The sequence below is a fragment of the Falco rusticolus genome, chromosome 1, assembly GCF_015220075.1.
Source record: "Falco rusticolus isolate bFalRus1 chromosome 1, bFalRus1.pri, whole genome shotgun sequence".
Lineage (NCBI taxonomy): Eukaryota > Metazoa > Chordata > Aves > Falconiformes > Falconidae > Falco > Falco rusticolus.
In genome coordinates, this window is record NC_051187.1 from 26,295,994 (window position 1) to 26,321,321 (window position 25,328).

The window sequence follows — 25,328 nt, forward strand, 5'->3', positions numbered from 1 at the left end:
GATTCCTCATTAAATAGTAAGTTTCTGCTTCTCCTTCAGCTGCTACTGTTTTTGAAAGGGTGTGAGCCAAAACTCACTCTTGAGATCCTAATTAGATAGAGCTTCAATATAAATTTGAAATATCCTGTAGCTTCACCCACTAACAATGAAGTTAATACCTAAGAAACTTGACTAAGGAAATTGCTTATTCAACCAACAGGTCTTCCAAGCATGTGGTCATTATTTTATGGTGGGGAAACTGGGTCAGAGATCCTGTGTTTGGGTGCTTCTGTGCATTTCCCTTCTTACAGGGAAGAATAGCTTCAAAAAGAAGCATGAAAATTAACTCCCTAAAAGCCTCCCAAAGCCATCAGAGCCAATTCTATGAAATGGACGATAAGCTACTCTTTTACAGTCACTTCTCATCCTGTGACTTTCAGGACCTCAGCAATGGGATGAAGCAGATGAGCAAGAGAAACACAGATAAAGGTGCCCAGGTAGCACCAAACACACAGTGGAAACTGAGTGTAAAGCTAACCAGTGCACCCCAGCACCCAGCGATGGGTGGGAAGTGTAGCTCCTGGTGTACGTTGCAAAGTATCCTCAATTTCTGCTTTTTCTTCTTTTTTAGTAGAGGAATCAGAGGTGCTATCAGATTCATTTCTTCTGAGCAGCATTAATGAAGCGAGGCAGCTGGTAGACACAGCATATTTACATGCTCGACAAAGGTAAGTCCTTTTTGCATGAGGGCCTCGACATCATAAGCAACAAAAGAAAATATATGGTGTTTCTTCTGTTTTCCAATGCATATTTATTATGGAGATGCCTTCATTCAAGGGCTCTGCCTGTCATAGCTGGAGAGATCCATTTGCCCAAGTCTGGTTGGATTCTAGCATCTCATCTCAGTCCTAGGGCCACCCTTCATCACCCTTCAGAACCCATTGCCTCCTCTCCACCCTGCACACCCCTCAGCAGTCCATACTGGTACGGGCACACTGGACACGTGTGAAGTCCTCTCCTGGCTGCCGAAGTTCTGCCCTGCTTTGGAAGGACCACAGCTGTGCAGACGAGCACCCTGTCACAAATAAGTCTTGGTGGAAGCCAGGCCCCAGGTATCTCTCCCCGGGATATGGCCCCAAAAGGCTGGTTCCAGGCAGCAGGATGCTTTGGGAAGGGGTCTCTCTCCACCCAACCTGCAGAAGGTTTTTCATTTGTGCAAGAAAGAGCCATAGGACTGGGAAAAGATGCAACGACCAAGGTTGTCTCTCTCTTCGTAGAATATATCTTGTGACATACTAAGTGTAAAATTTTATCCAGTCACTGAATACCCAGTTTTCCATTGATTTAGCTTTTCACATCATATTACAAGATTTATTGTGACAAGGACATAATGCAGACTTGAAGTAGGGGATCACAATGATTTGTTTGCCAAAATCTGAGATGATGTGCAAAGCTGATGAGCAGCCAGCTTGTCCTAGGTGAGCAGAGCCTGCCTGGGACCCAGCAGTGCTGTCATGTCTAAGTACACCCAGCATACCTGGCAGAGGAGATCTGATTGCAGAGAAGGTGCTTCATGGGACTTTTTTATCTTCAGCTTAAAGAGAAAACTAGAGGAAAAGTTTGCCAACCCAATGGATTTCCTGAAGCACTTAAAGGACCCAGTAGGAAGAACCAGGTCTGCAGTTCGTGCTGCCGATTACTTGGAAACTACTTTGAAACTCCTCAAAATAAGGCTGCATATCTCTGGGAAATGGAGATTCAATGTTACAGGTAATGTGGTTCAGACCAGAATGTCTTACAAAAAGCTGAGAGCAGAAAACCTGTCACAACAGGTGACAGAGAGCCGCTCTGCCACGATGCAAATAGCTGGTAGTAAAACCCCTCCCCACAACAGCCCCAGGTGAATAGACTTTAAGCATGCTCAGAGGCAGACCAGACCATCTGGTATTTTATTCATCATCTTTGGCAGTTTGATGAGAAAAACAGCTTAACAGTAAGTGTGATAAACCTGAGACAAAATGTGCTGAATGCCAGGAGGCTCTGACCACCGAGACAGAAGCTCACCTTCCACTTCTGGTCCTCACACCCACCTGCCCAGGTTGTAATACACTGCGTGATCGTAATTTTATTCCCAGTTTAGGGCAAAATGTTGTTGCTGATGATTCTCCCCCATGTTCCCTTGGAAAGTTGTTCCATGCCATCCCAGTTTCCCTAGTGCAGAGGTGAGAGCTGATCCACAGATGGCCTTAGGCACCAAATAAACAGTTCCAACTCAGATGTTATATATACACGGCTCGGACTCAGCTGACTCAAGCATTGATCTGGAATAATAAGAAGCTGAAATAAAAAAGTAAAAGAAGATGTTATTTTGCATGGTTTCTCTTACAGACCTACTGGACAGAAAACAGAAGGAGGTGATTTCCAAAGAAACTGGCTGTGACTATCAAATTCGTTCCATTAAATGCCCAAAGCATGATATTTACCGGACCATTACGGGGGAGTGTAACAACAGGTAGGATTTGTGTACACAGGGAGAGTCTCAAGTCTGTACTTTGACCCTGGGTAGACAGCTTAAGGTAATTTGTGTAAGGACCTTTCAACAGGGCAAGAAGAGTGAAATGCTCCTTTCAGTGGTGCCTGTAACAGATGTTTCTTTTCTATCTATGCCTGGCAGGAAAAACTTTATTGAAACGTTCTTTTTTTTGTCATTTCTTGAAACTTTTGGGTTTGAGCCCATTGTTCTCCACATGTTGCTTTGGATGAAGGAAGGGACTTCTTGGGGTGGGGAGAGGTGAAAAGTTGAGGAAAGCGGATTTTGGGGCTATGACACCCAGCCTCTCACTCAGCTTGAGGCTCCAGGAAGTCACCCCTCCACTCTTCCGTAGCATGGATAATACTAATTTCCACAGGTTGGTTCCTATGAAAATATTCAGCTCTCATCATATCTGTGTGGCTACTGTTGATGCGTAAGGATGGGAAGTAACTAAGACTTTAATTATTAGATCTTCTAGCTTTGTGTATTGTGTAACCTTAATCTGAAGATGTGAGCTCTTTGGCTTTTTGCACATAGCTTCCCTCTGGTTTAAACCTGGGATCAAACATTTATTCATTTATTTCCTTGTTATCTTTTTTTTTTTTTTTTTTTTTTTTTTTACCAGAAGATAGCAAAATTTCTAGCCTAATATTTGGAAGTCAAGGCTTGTTGTCCTGTTCTGCCACAGATTTGCTGCCTGGTGTGCTAACTCCAGCCCCTAGGTCTGAGTGGGGCTTGCATCTGATGTGCATCTGGCGTGAAACAGATGTGCCAGATGTGAAGACATAGCACAACTCTGCATCACACGTGCAGGGAGCTCACACTCACGGTGCTAGTGTTACAGTCAGTCTGCACCCTCAGACCCAGAGCCTTCAGCTCCCTGGGGACAGCAGTGCCCATGCTGACTTTTAGGCTGAGAGTAGGGCTGTCCTTGGGCTTGCTAATTTAGTGGGCTGCCAGGGAGATAACAAGGCACTCAGAAGCAAGGGGACTTTGTCATACGTTAACATTTTTCTAAGGATCTTGCTCAGCTTGAGATGCCCACCGTGAGTTAGCACTTGGATATTTTGCAAAAATCCGCCTGCAGGGACAGTAATAGCAATCAAAACAAGAACCGTGGCTGTACTGGGCTCTCAATATTTGATGGAATTGCTTTAGCTATGGTGTGGCAATTGGTCTAGGGCACGCTCTTCTTTCACAGCACACAGCTGTACATTTTGGGTATACCACTCCTTTTTCAGTGTAGGCAGTTACTACACAGGTTTTGTGGATTGAAGAATTTAAAAACAGAGCTGGTGCACAGCAGCAGCTGATATTCAGTTTCCCCAAAACAACTTGTGTTTCTGTGTCCTTAGGGCTCAATCAGCATTATTGTTCTTCTGAAACAAATGTTGCTGAGTTTACCGATTCAAATTCTTCTGAGCAGTGTGAGGCAAGATAACAAGCGGGCTCAGCTGCAGATTGCATTTTGAGAGGTTCTGTGTTGGACATGGGGAAAAACTTCCTGAAGGGGTAGCACTGGCATGGTCTGCAGGGAGGTGGAGGATCTTCATCCTTGGAAGCTTCCAGCCCTCAGCTGGGCAAAGGCACGGCCACCCTGATCACAGGTGATGGCCCTCCTGTGAGACTGATTTTGTGTGCAGCAGCAGACACAGAGGTGTAACACAGATAATGGCACAAGGAATCTTAATGTCAAAAAAAGTTCATTTTCCTCGGTAGTAATAATCTTGGTATTATTTACTTCTCAGTGTTTTCTGGCTATCACCTCGGTTACCAGACTAATCAGACACATATTAAAGGGCTGCAAAATATTAGTCTGTACAAGCCTGTTTGTTTCTGAAATAATACCAGTGTTTGCTTTTCTTCCTGTGATGCTCCAGAAGGCATTCCCATCTGGGGTCCTCGAACCACGCGTTTGCCCGCTGGCTCCCAGCGGTGTATGAAGATGGAGTGTCAGTTCCCAGAGGGGCGAGTGAAGGAAAGCTGTACAATGGGTTTCCACTCCCGCTGGTGAGAACTGTTCTCTTGTCCAGATAACAGCAGTGGACGCTGCATCCATCAGAAATGTAAACAGTGGCAACATTGAGACTGTACATTGCTTGATCCCTTCCTCTGATTTCAGCTGCTGATTTGAGGCTTGTTTAGCTATGACTTGGAGTGATGCTTTTGTTGGAGACAGACAAGAGCACAAAGGTTGTGAATACTTCACTGAGTAAAGCATGGACCACATAACGTTTTCAGAAATATGCATCCCCAGGTTTGACGCGGGCAGCACCACAGTGTGCTCAGATACACCAGGATGTTTACACAAACGATAAGGCTTGGGTGTTCCACAGCTATCTTCTTGACTTTCTGGTGGTGTGCACATACATCAGTTCCAGCTGTAAAAGGCTTTCCATGAAGCTTGGCTGAATGACTGTGGAGTCAAGAGGGTGTTACTTATCACATCTGTTTTAATAAAGATGGGGCATGGCATGTTTAATGCCATAATTAACTTTTATGAGCTTATCTAAGATGCATGATCTCATGGTGGGTGCTATACTGAGGTAAATTCACCATGGTAGAGAGTCACACACATTTGCATTTTGATTTCCTGCAGGTTCGAAAAGTGTCAAATGAAATTGCTTACACAGCCAACGAGAACATCACTCAAGATGAAGAGCTCTCTCTTGTCTTCATGCACTGGGGCCAGTGGGTCAACCACGACATAGACTTGACCCCTGCCAGCGGTGCAGGAGTGAACCCGGAGCTTCACTGTGAGACCCACTGTGCCTTCAAGTCCCCTTGCTTCCCAATTAAGGTACCCTGACTTTCATTCCATCCAACCCATGCTACCTTAAGACAGTACAAGTAAGACCGCATGGCTTTCTGAGGCATTGCGTTTGTTTGTTTGCTTTAGTTTCCCCCTGACGACCCACGGATGCTGAGGTCAAACTCTTGCATGCCGTTCATCCAGTCAGCATCAGTGTGCAATCCCGGGACGTTCACCCGTGAGCAGATCAATGCTGTCAGCTCCTTCCTCGATGCCAGCACGGTGTACGGCAGTGAAGACTCTGTGGCAAAGAGTATTAGAAATCAGACAAACCAGCTAGGTTTGATGGCTGTGAACCAGAATTTTACTGATGCGGGGCTGGAATTATTGCCCTTTGAGAATAAAATGAAAAGTGTTTGTGTTCTCACCAACAAGAGTGCAAACATCCCCTGTTTTAAAGCAGGTAAGGTGTATTTGTGGAATGGTTTTCAGTGGCCCATAAAGTCAAAAAGGATCATTATGGTCAGGGGTCTGATGTCTCTATATTTGTTTGAGGTGCTGCAAGACGTGACTGTGTAAGGTGAAGGGCAAGGGATCCTCTGCAAATTTAAAAAGAATAATAATTTAATAATAATTGTTTAATTGAACATGAAAATTATTTTGTTTTGATTTCCCAAAAGAGTTGCAGAAAATCCATCCTCCCTTTAAAAAGTCTTTTCAAAGGTAGGTGAAATTTTCAATAGAATAACCACCAGTGTTTAAAACTTCTCAGTAACTCCTTCCTCCCTCCACCGAGAATTCACCATTCAGTTTTCAACTCAATCAATATTAACAATTAAATGCTCTTAATCAATTTAGTTAACTCTCCTTGGTACCACATTCTAAATTTTTAGTATTTCAAATATTGCAACCTACATCAGAAGAGAAGCCTAGAAGTTTGTCTGAAATTTAAACACACTGATGACTCAAACCAGATCTTATTAAAATAGGAGTGAAGCATCATAGGCACAACACTGAAAAAAAAAATTATAGATGTGAAGCTTACGAAATCAGTCATAAGAATATAGTATTCCCACTGCATGTCATTTTCTCATTCCCTGCACAGGAGAAGAGCTCCTTGCTGAGTGAGGAGATGCTCAGTGCTTCTTCCACCAGCTGTCAGAGGGTCTTCACTGCATCCCCTCCAGTTTTCCCTCAGCACCACTGCCAAAGGCACCTTCACAGACCTCTCAGAGGTGTTCAGAACTAGGGGGAACTGAGACAAATTTTCCAAATCAAACATTCACAGCACTGACATAAAAGAAAATCGTATCCTTGAGGTATGAAAGGAAAGCAGACATGATATTTTTCACAGAAATGAGACACTTACAGCTGCTTCACGACGATGTGTAATATAGTTCAAGTTGCCAAAAGCCTCTTCTTCAGTGGTTTTGGCTGAATGGTTTGGATAGAGAATGTTTTGTCTGTGCTGGAAAGAAATACCTGGCATGAATGATGCCTGCTAGGAAGCTTAACCATGAGGACTACTGCCAGTAACACCGACCATCAGCTGGCACTCACCTGTCCTAGCACAGCAACCTGCTGCTGAAATAAAAAGCAATTTACAAAATTCCTAAAATATTTTCATTTGTAGGTGACAAACGGGTAACTGAAAACCTGGGACTTTCTGCACTGCACACTGTCTTTCTAAGAGAGCACAACCGCCTGGTTACAGAGCTGAAGAAATTAAATCCTCACTGGGATGGAGAAAAGCTTTACCAAGAGAGTCGGAAGATTGTCATCGCCATAAACCAGGTACTGCTCGCTGCTCGCTGTTTATCATCCGCATGCTTAGCAGTGGCTTTTCCTCCAGGAAAAGGGGGAAACCCATGCATTGCAGATACAGTGGAGTTATCTGTGGGAGTCAAAAACTGTGAATCAGGATGGTCCATCTGAGACAACAATAATATCCAGAGCTTTTTTATCCATTATTTTACCAATTACTTAATTATGTTTAGTAATTCCAATGTATTATGCTAAACTCATGCCATTACTGCTGCTCTTTTTTCTAAAGATCTTAATGAACTTTGCTACTAGACAGAGTCCGTGTTCATGCTCTGCACTTGACTGATGGCATTTCTCCTACAGCTGCTGACAACTTGCTCTGCTTTTGTGCTTTTTCAGATAATAACATACAGAGATTACCTTCCACTTCTGCTTGCAGAGGAAACCAGCAAGTGGATCCCTTTGTACAGTGGCTACAATGAGACTGTGGATCCTAGAGTTTCAAATGTTTTTTCCCTGGCTTTCCGATTTGGTCATACGTCAGTACAACCTTTTGTATCCCGTTTGAACAACAGTTTTCAGCCTTTGGGTTCGTTCTCCCATGTCCCACTTCATTTGACCTTTTGTGCTACGTGGAGAATTATAAAGGAAGGTAAGAACGTGGGGCAGCCAGCAGCGCTGGTCTGGTCCTGAAGCAGGGGATGAGGTGGAGGTCTGCTGGTAAGACACATGAGCCTAGACTCCAAAAACTACTTTAGCTCCACTTTTTTAACTGGCCTCACACAAATTACGGTGCCATTTAACTTGGAAGGTGGTCATCACGTGTCTACCCATGGGGCTGCAGGCAATTTGGCGGTCTGCTAAGTGTGGGGCAGCAGGACAGTCCTGCAGATTTGTCACCAGACACAGCCTAACACTGGTTCTGCATTGTACCCAGGCAAAATGTGTGCACAGTTGTTCTCCAGCCATTGAACATTATCAAGCACCAGCTCCCGCAGAAGCAGCCACATTGAAGCAGGATTTTGCATCAGAACATACAGTTCTGTAGCTTCTTTGGCACAGATTTTCAGTGTTGTCTTCCTCAGGCCATGGCATGATAATTGCATTTATATTCTGAACATGTCAGTAAATAACCAAAATAGGTTGTTGTACAACTCTCCGTTCAATGAGACCCGACAGTGTGAGCATTGCTCATTCACTCAAATAGTGCCGCTGCTCAGGCTGTTCCAGGAGGCATGAAACTCATGGTGCCAAATGTTAGTCAATCAAAATCTAAGTCATTCTAAAGCATTATATCCCCCTGTAATCAGTAGGCATCGCCAGAGGGTGATGCATCCAGTTTAACTGAGCTAAGACAGTGCGAACGCTTCCTAGCGGTGGCCATCTCTCTTACGACTCTAAAGGGAGTTGTGGGATCCTGCTCTTACACAGCTGGTGTCTGCAGACATGAGTTTTTCCAAGGAAGACAAATGCTTCTTCTAAAGCGAGTTGTCTAACTAATTATGGAAAACATACCAAAACACACATGCAGCCAGTTTTCCTGAGTTTTACAAATACTGTCTTCTTAATGGCTATGAAAAAGACACAGACAAACAGACATGAATTCATTTGATCATTGCATTTAATGTTTTATTAAATATCTGTCAACTAATAGCTAATTATAAACAAAATAATTTGCAAAACCTAAACCTTGGGCAGAACCCCATGTATCTAGTACCTGCTGGGGACTGGCAGGCTAAGGAGAAGTTCTGCAGAAAGGGACTTGGAGGTCCTGGTGGACAACAAGTGGACTTAGGGCTGCAGAAGGGAAGGCTGAGCATTGAGGAGGGGTGAGAAATCTAGTTACTAAAGGGAGGCCTAATCTGCTGGCCTGTGCAGATATGTACATCCACACCAGATATGTTGAAATGGAAATAACGGAGCTAGGTAAACAGCCCAGGGTGGAAATGACATCTAATGCAGTGCTGTTTCAGCTGCACAGAAGGGACTATCAAAGCTGTGACTTGGTACAAAAAGTCTTTGCTTGATTTACCATGAATGCAGGTGGCATTGACCCACTGATCCGGGGCATGGTAGCTAATCATGCAAAATTGATGAAACAGAATCAACTGCTTGTTGAGGAGCTCCAGAACCACCTTTTTGAACAGACAGAGATAATGGGTCTGGATCTAGCAGCCCTGAACATGCAACGGGGAAGAGACCATGGACTTCCAGGTAAGAGACATAAGCCCAAACGTCCTGCGAACAATACTCTTTCTTTCTTCTGCTGTTTATAGTAGTTCCACAAATGTACTAAGCTTTTTCCATACCAGTGGGAAGATACAGTGCCTTGATTTGAGGGCAAAGGATGGAGATGGAGTCAAGCTCAGGGAAGAAAGAGTCTCTGTATTATAAAGAACTTTTTCTGCAGGATTTAAAACAAGGACACAAGGCTAGGAAAGCAAAGATTATAATTGGATAATGCAATAAAGAGGGGTAGAAACAAAGAGAGAACATGTGGGGTACAGAAGGTACAGATGCAAGCAACCAGGTTCAGCTTTCACCTGGGCTAGAGCAACCATCTGTGCTTTGTTCTCTGCCAATTGAGTTTATTTTGTTTCTTCAGACAGCCCAGAGCTCTGAGCAGAAGTGGCTTGCACCCACAGGTATGATTGCCCCCAGGCACTGGAGAAGCAGAGGTGCTCTTGGGTTAAGCAGAATCAAATGTTGCTTTTTTCTAGGACTTTGGTCCTGGAAATTTTGCCTCCCAAAACTGCAAGGACTGGTGCATTCACCCTCGGCACTGGGTAGCTCTAACCGACAGGATGAGATGAACCTGTGGTCACATGCAAAGGCAACCCGGATTGTTACTTTAGTGTGTGCATATAAAAAGGACCTTTGAAAACATGGCATTTGTGGTGACTATCTAGACAATAATGTCTTCCAGATCCTTTAATGCCATGAGAAGAAGCAGACACTGCTCATGGGCCAAGGGGTCGGTTTAGCTCCTGAGCCGAGGCACATGGTGTGGAGACATGGATGCTGATCAGCTGCTGTTCCTGTTTTTGCAGGTTACAATGCCTGGAGGCGCTTCTGTGGGCTCTCCCAACCTCAAAATGTAGATGAATTGTCTGAAGTGCTAGGCAATTCCAAACTGGCCAAGAAATTCATGGACTTGTATGGGACACCGGACAATATTGACCTCTGGATTGGAGCAATCGCAGAGCCCTTTGCTCCCCATGGCAGAGTTGGACCCCTCCTGGCCTGCATCATTGGCACCCAATTCAGGAACCTGCGTGATGGGGACAGGTAGGTAACCGAGAGCAAACCTTCCCCATGGCATTTATTATGGGAAAAATGCCAACATTTCATGTGACATGCTAACCCAGCCCATCTCCAACACGTCAGTGAGTGCTCCCAGCAAAGCTCACACCTTGATTTCAGCCCAGTTGCTGAAGGACTCTGCAGCCCATTCCTACAGACCCATGTGGTCGAGGAGCACGAGCTCCAGACCGTGGGTGATTTGCAGCAGCCTCTGCCTGAGGTGGGATTTGCTCTCAGGGTACAAAAGGGGAGGGTCAGTCACTGCATCCCAGCAGCCTGGTGATGCTGTGTGGAAGAGGCAGCCTCTCTGCTGCAGATGAGTGGCAGAATCCAGACCTGGCTGCACTGGAGACACCTCTTTCCAAAGGGGTGTGCCTGCTGCCTGAGGAATCGAGGTGGATCTGGCAGAGGCTCACCTTAGTCAGACCCCCATCTTGGCAAGAAACGAGCACCAAATGCCTTCAAGGAGACTGTAAGCTCCTTCTGAAAAAATCATTGCAGATTCTGGTGGGAGAAACCAGGAGTTTTCACTCAGCAGCAGTTGCATGCACTGAGAAACATCTCACTGCCAATGGTGATCTGTGATAATACTCGTATCAAAAAGATACCCAGGGATGTGTTCAAGGTCAACAGTTATCCTGAGAACTTCGTTGACTGCCATGAGATCGACACACTGGACCTCTCACCCTGGAAAGATGAGCCTGAGAGTGGCGCAAAAGGTACACAGTTGTCTGAGGTCTGTCACAAATCATAAATGCCCTACAAGGTCAGACTCTTCTGTGCTTAAAGAAGTAAAAGAATTAAATTCATCACAGTGACTCTGCCCCCCAAAAGACCTTGACCATCTATTCAGCCCCACTCAGACACCGCTGGAGGCAGAGGTGGTGTTAGCCTAGTCTCTGTGCAATCCATCACCTCAATCATCCTTGACTAGCCTGCCTCTTCCTCTTCAACTAGATGGGAAATCCCTGAAAATCCAGTCTGTTCTGGCCCTTGCAAATGTGTCCTTCTCTAACCACCTTATTCCAGGGCAGCTGGAGACTTAATTCACAGGGAGGGTGTCCATGAATAAATCAATTAGAAATAGCCAGCCTCTTCCAAACTCTTACTCTGTTGCTCCAAGCCCCTGCTCTCCCCTTGCCTTTCCTAAATCTTCAAAGCATTTTAAGGTATATCTGGAACTGTTTTGACACTGTATGGCCTGATACACCAGCAGTTTAACACACACAGCCAGAGTTTACAACTCTTGAAAGACATTAAACCAGTGTCTTCATGTAAGAGATGTGGACACTAGCTGTGTCCTCCTAGTGACACACTTTTGGCATGGGCTATCCCAGTTGAAAATGATGTGGAGAGAACAGAGACTTGTAGAAGACAGGTATGACATGAGCAGAATGGACTGGATTGGATTTTTTCCTTCTGGCAACCCATTTACAGAGAATCACAATACCTGGGGATCACCCACTCTGTCCTTCTGCAAGGCACAGGCCACAAAGCATCTCGTGCAGTTCCTGTATTGAGTTTGATTAACTGTACTTGAGAGAGACACTGTTAAGTCATTTGCACTTGATGCAAAGGCTAAATTACAGTGACTTCACCCCATTCTTTAGGATCCAAGTCCAGCAGATGCTCACCTTCTCTCTCAACAATAGAGACTTCCTGATTTCTTTTATTAACTTAGTCTTATGGTCACTTAAATTTACTGAGCCACTTCCCATGGCTCTTTTATCACCAGGCTGTGGGGCAGCTGCACTGTGACTGCATAACCTAGAGAGAGTGAAATTCCAGGGTGTTAAAAAGCAGCTGCTGAAAGTTTAACCTTTTTGAGTGTCAAGAAATTGCCCCAGAAACACTCATCCAAAGGGATGCCTGATACTGGGTCTCCAGAGGTACCTTTTGATAGGGCTGGAGGCACCGCAGTGTCTCAGAGGTACAAGGATACAGGGATGAGCTGGTATGCAATTACCCATTCACCACTGCCTATCTTAAGCTATGGAGTCAAATAAAACTGTAGGGAGAAATACTGTGCTCAGGAAAGACTTTCTGCCACTCAGTAGCTTTTTCTGCTTCATTGACAGTTTCCAATCCTGCTCATCAGACCAGCGCTGGAAACTCCTAACGGTGGCAGTGAGCTGCTCTTGGGAAACTGCTGCCTGTACATCAGGCTCAGCTGACTGCTGTTGACTGAACCTCAGCACATGATTTCCCAGAGAGGAGCTGAAGACTATGTCTGCTGGTTTATTTGCTGTACTGTGATTTTTTCTGTAATTTATTTGTGAAAGCTTCCAGTAATGTAAGTCTTCAGATAGAAGGGTGATTGCATTTTATTGTCTGTTGTCCTAAAAAAAAAGTGTTTAGAGGTGTGCAAGGCTTGGTTAGGTGCTGGATGCTTTATAACTCTCTAAAGGCACAATCGAGACAAATTTTTTTACTTACTGTCCTGAATGGGTGTCAAATCTGGAAGCTGGTGTGCTTGAATTTCAAAATCAAATTCCTTATCCTTTGTACCTGCTCAGAAATTAGCAAGTTCATGTAAACTTTATCAAAACTTTCCTTATCTCCTTGTTTTGCACAAGAGCATAAACTGCTCAGGCTGTTTCTAATTAGCAGTGCGATTTCAGTCTTTGAAGAGCCTGGAGAATGGCAGCTGCATCTTGAAGCCTATAAACGTCTTTTATTTAAATGCTTTATTAAATTTATTTAAATGTTTTATTAAACACCAAACATGTGCGTTTGGGTGTGCTGAGCAGTAATAAAATACATTGTATACACACATCTACGTTTGCCATCAATCCTGGTATGTCAAACATGTCCAAAACTTTCTTTGGCTATGGTTCATAGCTAAACATACCAGCATAAAAAAGCAAACCATAAGATGGCTGGTATGTAAACCACAAGCACTGGGGCTAAAAATTAATCACCTGGCTGGTAGGATAGCTCCCAAGACCCTATTAAGTCAATGAATACCAAACACGTAAAATCCATGTTAAGTTTCCATGTTTCCTTGGCACAACTGGAAGGGAAGGAGGGGATTGGGAGCAAGAAGGTGGCAGCCTAAGGTAGAGTCATGAGTGAAGCTTGTAGGTGCAGCAGGCACCTCTCTGATGAGGATTAATGAAGGAGATGCTTGGTAAGAACCCATGGCTACAGACAGCACTGGCACTACGCACTTGGCCACAGCGGTATGCCAGCAAGGCATGCCCGACTCAGCCCAGTGCCCCACGCTGCCTACCCACGGCGGGGGCTGCAGGGGACCCACGGGGCTGCCAAGGCCCCGCGTAAGCCATGGAGCTTGGGAACTGTGCTGCTCCATGAGCCCCTGGCATGTGGGGAGTGGGGAAAGGCTGTGGTGACCCTGGGCAGAGGAAGGCAAGATGTCATCCTCTGACACACAGAAGACAGGGCAAAGCCAGGCAGTATTCAGAAGTCAGGAGCTGCAGCTCCCAGAGCGCATTTGAGTTGCAAAACACCTAGATTGTGTTACAAACCATGAGGTTACTAGGGCACAGCAAGGATACTAAGCAACACATTTTTACTTTTGCCTCTGGCTTCTGAGTCCCCAGGCATGCTCGCCTCGCACTTTCAAGATCTACCCAGCCACTGCAAACAAGACCATGCTTTGCTTAAAAGGAAGGCTAAGAAAAACAAAGAAACCACCAGCCCCTGCAGGCACATGTCAGGTCTTTAATTCCCCTCTCCCGAAGCTGCCTTGGCTTTCCCCTCTCATGGCAGAGGTACCTCCCAGGTCCTCCCCACGGAAAGAGGTAGGAGACAGTGCCTTCTCCAGAGTGTGCTTCCAGGGGAATGTGGCAGCCCTCAGACCCCCAGACACCCACTTCTCGAGGCAGGATGGTCGCATGCTTGGGGTATATGCCTCCACCTTGTTGGTTTTGTATAGGAAAAGGTGATTACAAGCATGCAGTGATGATCAAAGGAAGGGTCAAGCTCTGCCTGGGGTCCAGCTGGAGAGAAGGTCTCAGGGTTATGATTGCAAAGAAATGTCCAGCTACCCACCATGTGTCTGTCCACACAGGTGGCACAGTTCTCTGGAAGGAACATGGCAACCATTTCACCACCTCCACTTACAAGCTTTTCTTTCTCTGTGGACTTTTTGCCTGTCTTTGGTACATCAAAGTTGTAATTCATGGTTGTCTCTGCTGCCAGACCTTCCTGCAGGTGCCATGCCTTTCCCCTCAGCTCCTACACACGCAGCTGGAGCTGGAAGATAGGATCACTAATGGGAAGCCCCATTAGTCATTCCTGATATCCCCTGAAAGGTGGTGAGCATGGAGTCACGGACCTGCTCGGTGAGCTTGGGGACATCATCTGGGCCCAGGCCGACGGTGTCCACTTCTGGCAGGATTTGGATGATGCTTTTTCCTGGAAGAGTGAGGCAAGAGGGTCAGAAAGGGAGAGGAAAATACAGCGGTGCTGTAGAAGAGCAAGAGAAGGTATAGCAGAGGGATCAATGCAAACCAAGGAAAAAGACAGAAACAAAGGGAACCACCTCTTTCATATACCAACAGTGGTGTTGTAACCCAGTCATGTCCCAGATGCACACAGCAAAAAACCAAACCAGGATTTTCCCATCCACAGAGACCACAAAAATCATAAATACAGAAACAGGTGAATCTCTTCCCAAATACATCTAATCCAATGATTCAAACGGAAGTTTTCACAGTGGAAAGACCTCTGGGTATATCTAGATCATGGCAAAGAGAATGAGATGTCTGTTATACAACACATCCAAACTGGTTGTGCTCTGATCTATGTATATGAAAGTCAGCAGAGTCCCTCGTTCCAGAAACAGGCTTTGGGATGAGAGGAACTGCACCCAGGACTCCCTGTTTGGCCAAGGTGTGTCATACTGCTCTTGCAAAGTGCCTATGCAACGGACTGGTGCAAACAGTTTATATATATATCTGTCTGTATATGTATGTATGCATGTACATATACATATATAAATATGCTGGGGAAATGTCATCATCCTCTTCTGCTCTTGCACCCAGTCACCCTTGCTCTGGCCAGCGAAGACAAGACTCTGCCTGCACAGACATCCACCTGAGGGTCTGGGCTGTGGCTGTTATTTTCTTTCTTGCATGCCTTTACACGTGTGCTAGGAAATGAGATCCAGAAGTGTTGCAAGCAGAGCCATGCAAGGGAGGCAAAACAGAAGTGTGGAGAAGAGCTTCACAAAAGAGGGCATGCTGCCCGCCTGCACGTCTTGCAGCCCAGGCTGGGCTTGGTATCTCAGCAGTCTACTACGCTTCACTTGGTCCTACAGACAAAGCTGAGTGATGATGGGGCTGCGCTGAAAGCGTTGGTCTGTTGGGGTGTAACAGACATCCAGCAAGTACCAGACTTGCTCCATGCCTGACCGTGGGCACACACTGGACACAGCTGGGCTTTCCAGAAGCTCATCAGCATGCCCAGAGCCACTGTGGACATGGCGAGCTCTCCTGACCTGAGGCTCAGCCTGCTCAGTGTGCAGAAATCTTGGCCGTGCGTAGCACATCTTCAGAATCAGCCCTGGCAAAACTTCCAGGTGGGAAAAGTGGGAAGGTACGGGAAAAGCTAACTGTGGCTCTTTCATCAGCAGTGAAGGTCCTACCTGTTTAGCAGGGCTTTGGACAAGGGCTTAGAGGTCAGCTAACCACGATCTCCCAGGCTGAGATTATTATAAAGGCCAATGTACATGCAACCTTATGCATTAAGACCTTAAGAGTCTTCCGTAAAATGTTCAGGAGGGTTGTGGAATCTCCTTCCTTGGAGTTACTCCAAACTTAACTGGACAAGGCACAGAGAAAACTCTTCTGTCTTTAGAGCTGGCCTTGCTTGAAGCAAAAGGTTCCGCTGCTTCAAAGTTCTCCTCGCAGTGTGCTCTTCTGTTTTCCCAGAGCAGCGCCCTGCCTTGGGGGGCACGTAAGGGGGAGCGGGCTGGCATCCCTGCTCATGCTCCTGTCGGTGCGCCTTCAGGGAACCTTCCAGTGCCAAAAGGCTTTTGTGTGTGGCCCACAGAGAGGACAGACCCAGCAGGCAAAAGATTAGTAGAAACAGATGGTGCAGTGTTTAACATTTGCACCGACTGTCTCTTCCAGGTGTCTGCCTGCTGGGAGTGACTACACCCAGGACAGACAATGGGAGGAATGAGAATTTCAGGTGCAAATCCTTCCCTCAGGAGGCAGCAGGGCTGGCCCGCGGGAGGGTGGGAAGTGGCAGAAGCCCATGTTGGGGTGGGTGTCAGCAAAGGAAGTGGAGGAACAAGATGGGTTACTTTTCTCTGTTGGAATTTGAAACTTTTTTTTCCTGCATTTTCATTTGGAAGCCCAAGACTTGCACCATTTTTTCCCCATACAATTTCATCAGTGACCAGCAGAATGTTTTATCATCATAAATGGATGAAGCATGGTAACTGGGAGGAGATGCACTCTCAGGGTGGCTTTTGCTGAGAGGTCCATGTTTGCTTTTGTTTCCCAGCTCTCCATGCACTTGCAGCTCCAAAGACAGTGTGTGGGGGCCAGGGCCAGGACCTGCCCCAGGGCTGCTGCTTTTCCAGGTTCCCTTATACAGGTACCAGGCAAGCTGTGAGAAATCCAAGGGGAGAGGCAAAAGTGGTGCCTGAAATCTCCCATTCCCTCCCCTCCAAAGAAGACAGAAACTGCTGTTGCCTTGGTGCTATCTCCAAATCACACATAGTCCTCTGCCCACTCACCTCATGGCTTCCTCCAAGGTCTGGGCTTGCACCAACACCCAGCCCATACTTTACCCTGAGCCGTCCTCACCTGTTGTAAATCTCTTCTCCTTCTGGTTGTAGAATTTGCAGTAGGAAGAGATCACTACAGGAATAACAGGGACCTGGAGGGGAGGTGATCTACAATGAATCGACAAATTTCCCCATTCCTTCCCTAAAACAGAACCGCTCTTCTTCGGTGAATCTTGCACCTTGCTGGTAATTATCCCAGTCACCTTCACAGTAAACTCTCAGAGGGTTAATGGGATATTTAGCTCATTTAATTGTATCACTCTATGTCTTCACTGTCGGGTTTTGCATTTTCATCTCTGTATTTAGACCAACAATGCATGGATTGCCAAATTAATGTACAGAGACCTGTTCAGCAGAAACTCCCCATGGCAGGTCCAGGGCTCTTGTTAAGGTCCCCCCACTTTTTTCCTCAAGCTGAATCATGAAGGTTTTCCACTCATTCCAGAAACAGCCCCCTCCTGTGCAACTTGCAAGCTGCTCATGGGCTCCTGGATGCACACTTGATCCAAAGGGAAGCCAGGAACCAGGAGTCACACAGCCCTGGCTGCTGGGGGGCCATGGCAGGCGACCCATACCCCAAGGGGCAGGAGGCAGGTGGCTCTCACCTGGGCTTTCACAGCCAGCTGGAAGGCTCCACGTTTGAAGGGCAACATGGAGCCACCATGATTGCGAGTTCCTTCAGGGAAAAGCAAGACACAGACCTGCAGGAGGGAGAAGACATTGAGCTGAAGGGACTTCCAGTTGCTATTCTAAGCCACTGCACAAGCGTACTCCTCTGGGACTGATCTGTCTGCTCCTGACCGTGCAGAGACATCCTCTTCCTCCACTTCAAGCACTTTATGGACACACAAAACACTGAACCCACCAGAGATGCTCTTATCCATTCTGCTCAGTGCCCAGCCCAAAGATCCCTTTCCAGCCACATCAAGGCTCATGTTTTCCAGTGCCTCCTTGCCAGAGTCCTCCCCACTCACTTTTTCTTTGTGCAGGGAGTGTGCCACCTGTGTCAAGGTTGTGATAGACTCTTCCTTTTTCTTGCGGTCAATGAAAATAATTCCTGAAAGCCAGCATGCTAGGCCAAAAGTGCCCATGTATAGGATTTCCTTCTTCGCAATGGGCACACAGCGATCTGGTAAGATCTCCATCATCACTAGAAAAGGAGAACAAGGACAGAACAAATTGTCACCTGCACTGGGGTTTCCTTCAGATTCTGGGCTACAGAGCTCTGCTCTGGGAGTTGCCATGCCTGCATCACCCATCCAGCTTCATAGGATCAGAAAAACGTTGGGAAAGGGGTCCTGGGGGTCTCCAGACTAACCACTCGCTTAAAGGAAGACTATTGCTGGGCACTGAATGAGAGCAGCTATGACACAGCTGTGGTCCACTGACACTCTCATCCCCATTCTCTTGGAAAGGATAAAGCTGATTTAGCTTGAAAATACCTCTAATACTGTGCAGAACAACCCTGGCTCTAGTATCCTGGAGATCAGCCCTGGCTTGGGGCTAGCTGGTAATGGACTATGTAGCTGCCACTCCTGCCCCTCTGCCTGCGGTACTTTCATCCTCCCCTCCCCTACAGACAGCTGGGGCCACGAGCAGCAGGCAGGATCGCCACATACCCATAATGTCAAGGGAGGTCTGATGATTCAACACGAGGACGAAAGGTTTCTTAGTCCTGAGGTTCTCTTTGCCCTTCACCACTATCTTGAGACCAAAGATGTATTTGAGTGGCAGGAACATCATGCGCAAAAACCTGGAAAAGGGGTGCAGGCATTATCCAAAGAGACACTGAAATTGGGTAAAGGGACCAAACACCATTCTTCCTAACCCGCCCATCTCACAGACTGCTCCTGCACAGCAGCCTGTTTCTCTGCAGTCCCAGACTTGACCCATGACTTGGAGAAGAGCAACTAGTATGTCTCTTCAGCTTATCATTTCTTTAGAGAAGATAAATACATTTAGCAGGTTTTCTTCAAACCAGGTTAGACGAATGCCCTAGGAACTAGAGCTACAGCAATTCTGCAGATCAGCCAGATTAGATAATGCCCAAATTAAGAGTGCACCTATTTGTATTCTACTTCCCTGCCCAGCTTGCTGAATCATGAACACAGGCTGCAATAAACACGTGCCTAACTGCTGTTGCCCAGGCTGTGAAGAGAGAGGTGATTTTGCCTCTAGGTGACATTAGACTGCAATTCTGGGAGTCATATTTTAACAGATACTGGGAAAACAATGAAAAGAATAAAAGTCAGGCACAAAAGTCAAGAACTGGATAAAATTCCTTAAAGCAAAAGGCTGATGCTCAGTTAGGAGATACAAACTCCCACTGTAGCATACAGCAATGAAGTGGTAAATTCAGCCTCTGCAGCACTTTAGAAGGCTACAAGCACTATGCTGACGTGTAGCAGAGTCAGTTTCTAGCCCCTCTCAACTCACACCCCAAGTCACTAATGCCCACTGCTGCTAGCCACAGGCGTGCACCCAGCGGGCAGCCCTCTGCAGAGGCAGGAACTGGTGGAGGGGAGGATGGGCAGCAAGGGGGAAGGTTCAGAGACTGCTGGACCTGGTGTCACCGGGCTAGAGACACCAGTGACAATGCAGGTGCCAGCACTCCGCCGTGGTAACAGTCTTGTGCCTGTTCAGGTGGGCGCTGGGTTAGAATAAAGTTGAGAAAGAGAAGATCACCTGCAGAGGCTTCCTCACCAGAGCTTAGGAAGGGCATGATCAGCCCCACAGAAGAGGGAAATACAGCTCTGAGACCAGATAGGAGAGGTTTACTGAAAACAGCAAGTTACTTTAGCTGTGCATTACGTCCAGTTGGTTGGAGTTACCCAGTTTGTCAAATTAATGTCACCTTTTACATCCTTTCCTTCCATGATTCATTATTCTTTCTATTGACTCCAATACAGTCCTTAAACCTACATCCCTCCTCTGCATTACAGGGCCTGTCAGCTTTCCACACTGATACACAACTTGTGTCTCCCCACTGCAGTGCAGATCCCAGAACCCTCCAAAACGAGTGCAAGTTGAATCTGTCAGTGCCCCGAGCAGAAAGAAGCCACAGACAACTTACTTCATGTTTTCTGCGTCGCGTCCACGAGGAATACTCAACATAATAACCAGAATGCTTACGGTGAAGACCCACAACTTATAGAAGGTCATCTTGCAGAAGTATCTGAATGCAGGATTCACCTGGTAAAGAACTAGAAATGCAATGAATAGAAAAGTAAATGGGTAGCGAAGGAGCAAAAGCTCCATCCTGCCAGCCCAGTGTCAACCAGAGGAGTGTTGCACTGAGCAGTAAATGAGTCACGAGCACCCAGTGTTGTGGAGAAGAGTTCAGATTCCCTTGGTCAGCTACATGTGGGTGGCGCAAAGCTGGAACGAGATTAGGGAGTGATGCTCCAGAAAGGCTGCGCTTGCTGCTCGGAGCTAAACTACCATGGGAAGCCGGTTTAGCAAGGGCACTCCAGCAGTGCCGTGGGTGGGAGCCAGCTGGCAAACACGCAACAGCAGGGCTGCCTGTGTGCGGGGGGTGTGTGGCTCTGGGCTGGTAGAGCAACGGGGAGCCAGCCCCCCTTCAGGGAGGCTCCGTGTGTAGACGTCCTGAGAGCTTCTAAGAAAATCTTTAATGGGAGGGAGTGGGGTCAGTTGGGCACACAGACCGTCTCACTCTCTGTGCAAGCACTGAGCCTCACCAACAAGTGAGCTGGCTGTGAGATGTGCAAGAAATCAGAAATTAGCATTATGGAGGAGAGAAAGACCAAACCAGTGATCCTAGCAGCCAGCTCCTGCCCAAAACATCTAGGGACTGGAAGGAGCAAGCTGAGCAACTGGATGCTCCTCAAGTAGAGTGGGAAAAGTGGGAAAAGTGCCAAAAGTGCCACATGTCTAGACAAGAAGACAAAGGAAGAGCAGGTACTCCTGATGTTTTCATGGCCAGAGGCAGGCACATGTTTAGGCAGCATCTGCTTAGGTAAGAAGTAAATCAAGAAAATGCAAGTATAACCTGGGAGCGCTCCAACGGCATTTCAGCTCCTAAAACCACCACATCAAAAGGATCTTTGTGGTAAGTACAGTGACTAGGCTGAGAAAGCGAAGTTTCATGATCCATCATCTGCACACTGCTGAAGCAGCTGTCACTCAAACAAGTAATAATAATAATAAATTCCAGCCAGGACTGAGAGCTGCAGATTCTCAAAAATCAATAGTGTGAGGACCCATAAAACCACACTGACTGTCGTCTGCAACCTAAAGAACAAGATCAAAGGCCCGAGAACAGTGAAATGGACAAGCCTCAGTAATATTATATGAAGAAACTGAGGGAAAGCATGATAATGAAGGCATTCCCTGTGCCCCCTGCTCCCTTGGCTTAGCCAGGGCCCCTTTCTTTTCTTTTGTGGAAAAACTGGAGAGAAGGGACTGCTCAGCTCTCCCAAGGCTTCCCTGCAGCCACAGGAGAAGCAGCCAAAGCAAAGAGCTTTGTCCACATCCTCCACACCATCCCTGCACCAGGACATGGAAAAGACAAGCACCTCACGTGTGCTCGCTGGATCCAGGCTCTGTGACCCTTCTGTACCGGTGCTACAGAGACCAGCTCCCTTCTGGAGATGGTTCACAGAGACTTGCCATGGCTCTTCATGCGTATCCAAGGTCTGATCTGGCAAACAGTTACCTCCCTAATGCTTATTAACCTTCTTAATATCTCACCAATATCAGTTACGGCTTTTCATAATTGGGTGGAGGTTGATAGGATGCGCAGCTGGTTCATCCTGACCTGCCAGGAGAGAGGCTCCTAAAACACAATGCCAGTGAAAGGCTTTTTGTGTGGTGGTCCTCCAAGGATGGCCGTAGCTTTCAAATCAAGCCTGCTGTTGTCAGGTTCCCAGTGCAAGAGGAACATCTTACACAACTCTGCACATGAAGACTAACCTAGAACATGTGCAAATAGGATCTCATGACAAAGCACAAAAAAGCTTTATTTTAAGTTACTGACAGCGATTTTTGCATACTTTCATCAAGGCTGTAAGGAAATGATGTTCCTGCAGCACACAGTGCACTCCTGAACAGGTAGTAAGCTGTAGCAAGGTGATGATTTACCCAAAGGAGCACAGCAACCCTAACAGAGCTGGTCTACATAGAACACAAGATCCTGAACCTGAGGAAAAGACAGAAAAATGTCTTCAACATAAATGGTGGTGTCCACATGGTCGAAACCAAGCATAGCCAGAGAAGGACCCACATAAGCAGATTTAGAGGCGTGAGGCCCTGTTAGACCCTCGTCGTGGCCAGCTGATGGAGGAGCGGTTCTCCACAGACCACCCAGCTGAGGGGTGGCCAACATCGCCTGGGCATTGCCGAGCTGTTCTGAACAGAAAAGTAACTCTGCACACTCAGAGCACTGGGAACAGACACACTCTCGAGAAGACATCAGATATGCAGGAGTCTGAAGCTAGGCTTATGATTATTTGGGCTTTTCAACAGCTGGTAAGTGTCTCTCAGAGTATGGAAAAAGACAAGGACATAAAGTGATAGTAAAAATCATGGCATTCCCATCTCACCATGGAGAGATAGTCAGCACAGATCTGACAAAACATTTACGCTCCAAACACACAGATAGTAAATTCTCAGCTATAATTTTCTTCTGTTGCAAGAATCCCTAGCACCGAGATCCCCCATGCTTCCATTTCAAAAGCAGTCAGATCTTGCCTAACCTGCAAGGTGTTTTCAGAAGCTACAGCTTTATTGAAGCTCCTGTTTCCAGACAAATGGATCCATGCTCAGTTGACTCCCTTTTGCCCCTGGGTCTTTGCATCCTTTCCAAAGCCTGGCTCAATTCAAGTGAATCTTAGGAAGAGGAGGGGCTTGCTCGTATCATGAACTCTCATCATGCAGCTTAAATGACTCTCCTACTCACCAGCTCTGCTAAGCCACACACATTGGCCAGAAGAGAGAGGTGGAGGCAGGGAGGGTGATCTAATCTAGTGGGAAAAGGCGAAGACAATGGTCTTGTTCGCGGTAAGCAAATGAAGGCTCAAAAGAGAATGGACTGCTGCCGATACAGCAACGCTACAAAGAGAGAAGAGTTGCTTAAGTTCACAGTTGACTCCTAAATGCAAAAGCAATGATTTCAGGATGAAATATGGGGAATTGATTCTGAAATGGGAGCAATTCCCATTGGAAACTGCAGACACAAATAGCTCCACTGGAACAGACTGGAACAAGTTATCAAAGGGCAAAGCGTTGGGACTGCTCAGTGCCAAGGATCACATCAGCCACCCAGTCTTCAGGAGGAGAACAGTACTAAAAGGAACTCATCTAGTGCATGCAGTTACTACTCAGTTAAATAACATTAACACTGATATTAAAAACTTCAGAGAGATTCCAAGGTAAATATATTAGAAATAGATCATGAAGACCAAGGAAAATATCATGCACTGTCTGCAGCTCCATGATGAATCCATGCATTGCTCAGTTTTACAAGATTTACAGATTAGCTTTGAATGCCTACTTATGAGCAAAGACATAGATGGGAATTTTCATAATGACAGGAGAAGAGTTTCTAGAAAAAAATGCATCCTGACTCATGAAGATTTCCATGGCATCTGGACAGCCCTGACAGAAATGTAACGCAACAGGCTAGAACAGCCTGTGCTATAGGACTTGCACCCATGGAGGCAGTGCACAGCACAGCCAGTTGAACGGTGAGCTGGAAAATAAAACAGTTTATCACTGTAAATCACAGAAAAATTGAGATGGGATGGGAGCCCTGGAGGTCTGCCAGCCAACCAGCTACTCAGAGCACAGTTAACTCCAAACCCAGATTAGCTTGCCCAGGGCCTTGCCTAGGCAAGTCTGGAGAATCTCCAAGGATGGAGATCCCACTAGCTTTCTGGTCCCTGTGTCCAGACTGCACTACTATCGCGGAGAATAATGTTTTCCTTTGTCTAATGGGAATTGCCCTTGTTGTAACCTGTGTCTATCACCCTTTATCCTTTCACTGTGTGCCTCTGAGAAGCATCTGGCTTCATAGCTAGTCATTAGGAAGTCGAAGACTGCAAAGAAATCACCCCCTCTCCCCTTCTCCAGACTGAGCAAATCCAGCTTCCTCAGCCTTTCTTTGTACATCATGCACTCCATCCCACTGACCACTTTGGCAGGCCTCCACTCAAGTGAAGTGTAGTCATCACTGTGAGGATGTCCTGAGCAAGATGGACATCCATTCTCTGAGCTGAAACAGCTGGGGGAGGCTGCAGGTGGGAAAGAAAGTGGATGAGAGGCCCCACCAGAGCCGGGAGGGAGAGCTGCATTTCTGAAATCAGCAGCAGAGGCTGAACAGGGCAAATGATCCCGTCCTGGCTCCTGCAGGCTGCGTACCCCATTGCAGTGGCTCCACCAGCCAGGACAGGCACCCTCCAGGCAGTTCTATTGCAACAGGTTGCATCCTGCCACACGTGTGTGTCATAGGCTTGATTGAGCAGTTTGATCAAGTTGATGGGCTAGATTAGATTTCCCAAATTTCAGTCTTGTGCTTGGTGAAAATTGGAAAAATAGGCCCTCTGTGCTTAGGGCAACCAGAAAGATCATGCGTGATTTTGAGCAGGTCAGTTCCTCTCCCTTAAGTTAATTGCTGAAGTCAAACAATAATGAATGAGATCCCCTCTGTCCCAAGGGGCTGAACAGATGCTGGATGTGCAGGTGTTAGTTTGTTAACTAGTATTAGAAAACCAAAGCTAGAGAGACAGACACCCCCCATGTCGTCAGGCATCTCACACCCATCTGTTGACTCCCTTGTAGTTCTAGCACTGGGAACTTACTCAAGAAACATGGGGCTTCAACCCACTCCAGAGCATGTTTGCATGCTTTCTGCCTTCAAAACATGCCCAGGCTTATGTTTATCCACCTACACACCCTGCAGCATTATCCCCAGCACTGCCCCTCCATCTTGGCCAAATGCTGGAACAAGTCAGTGTCTATGTCTCTTCTTTCTCGCCAAAGATCTCGCAGACATGTTTTGGGGGTGATAAGGAGGAGATTATTGTCAAGTGTTTGTTTGAACTACATCCTGCACTGGCCCTTCCGCTGTGGAATACTTCATACTGCCACATGACACAGGAGTATGGGTCAGAGATTTCAGCAAGAAATACCTCCTTTCATTAAAAATACACGGGTTCTTGAATCAACTTTTCCAATATTCCCATACAAAACCTACCACCATCCTCCGCTCAAAGTGC

General features: G+C 46.5%; 2 protein-coding genes across 3 annotated transcripts; one reads left to right on the top strand and one right to left on the bottom strand.

Moving 5' to 3' along the window:
• The first annotated feature begins 1,610 nt into the window (after positions 1 to 1,610).
• Positions 1,611 to 13,010, top strand: LOC119154136 (myeloperoxidase-like). The gene is made up of 10 exons (XM_037401398.1): positions 1,611 to 1,749; positions 2,368 to 2,491; positions 4,393 to 4,522; positions 5,112 to 5,312; positions 5,412 to 5,727; positions 6,898 to 7,058; positions 7,428 to 7,680; positions 9,072 to 9,242; positions 10,079 to 10,316; positions 10,833 to 13,010. The coding sequence occupies exons 1-10, from the start codon at positions 1,611 to 1,613 to the stop codon at positions 11,083 to 11,085; spliced, it is 1,986 nt and encodes a 661-aa protein (XP_037257295.1). The 3' UTR covers positions 11,086 to 13,010.
• A 982-nt stretch (positions 13,011 to 13,992) lies between these two features.
• Positions 13,993 to 25,273, bottom strand: LOC119142346 (1-acyl-sn-glycerol-3-phosphate acyltransferase alpha-like). 2 transcript variants are annotated; one of them, XM_037375183.1, is made up of 6 exons: positions 20,168 to 25,273; positions 18,714 to 18,847; positions 18,069 to 18,244; positions 17,700 to 17,795; positions 17,114 to 17,186; positions 13,993 to 14,711 (listed from the first exon to the last, which is right to left on the bottom strand). In XM_037375183.1, the coding sequence occupies exons 1-6, from the start codon at positions 20,350 to 20,352 to the stop codon at positions 14,566 to 14,568; spliced, it is 810 nt and encodes a 269-aa protein (XP_037231080.1). In that variant the 5' UTR covers positions 20,353 to 25,273; the 3' UTR covers positions 13,993 to 14,565. The 2 variants fall into 2 exon arrangements, with proteins under 2 accessions (XP_037231080.1, XP_037231081.1); XM_037375184.1 differs by lacking the exon at positions 17,114 to 17,186.
• Positions 25,274 to 25,328: the final 55 nt, after the last annotated feature.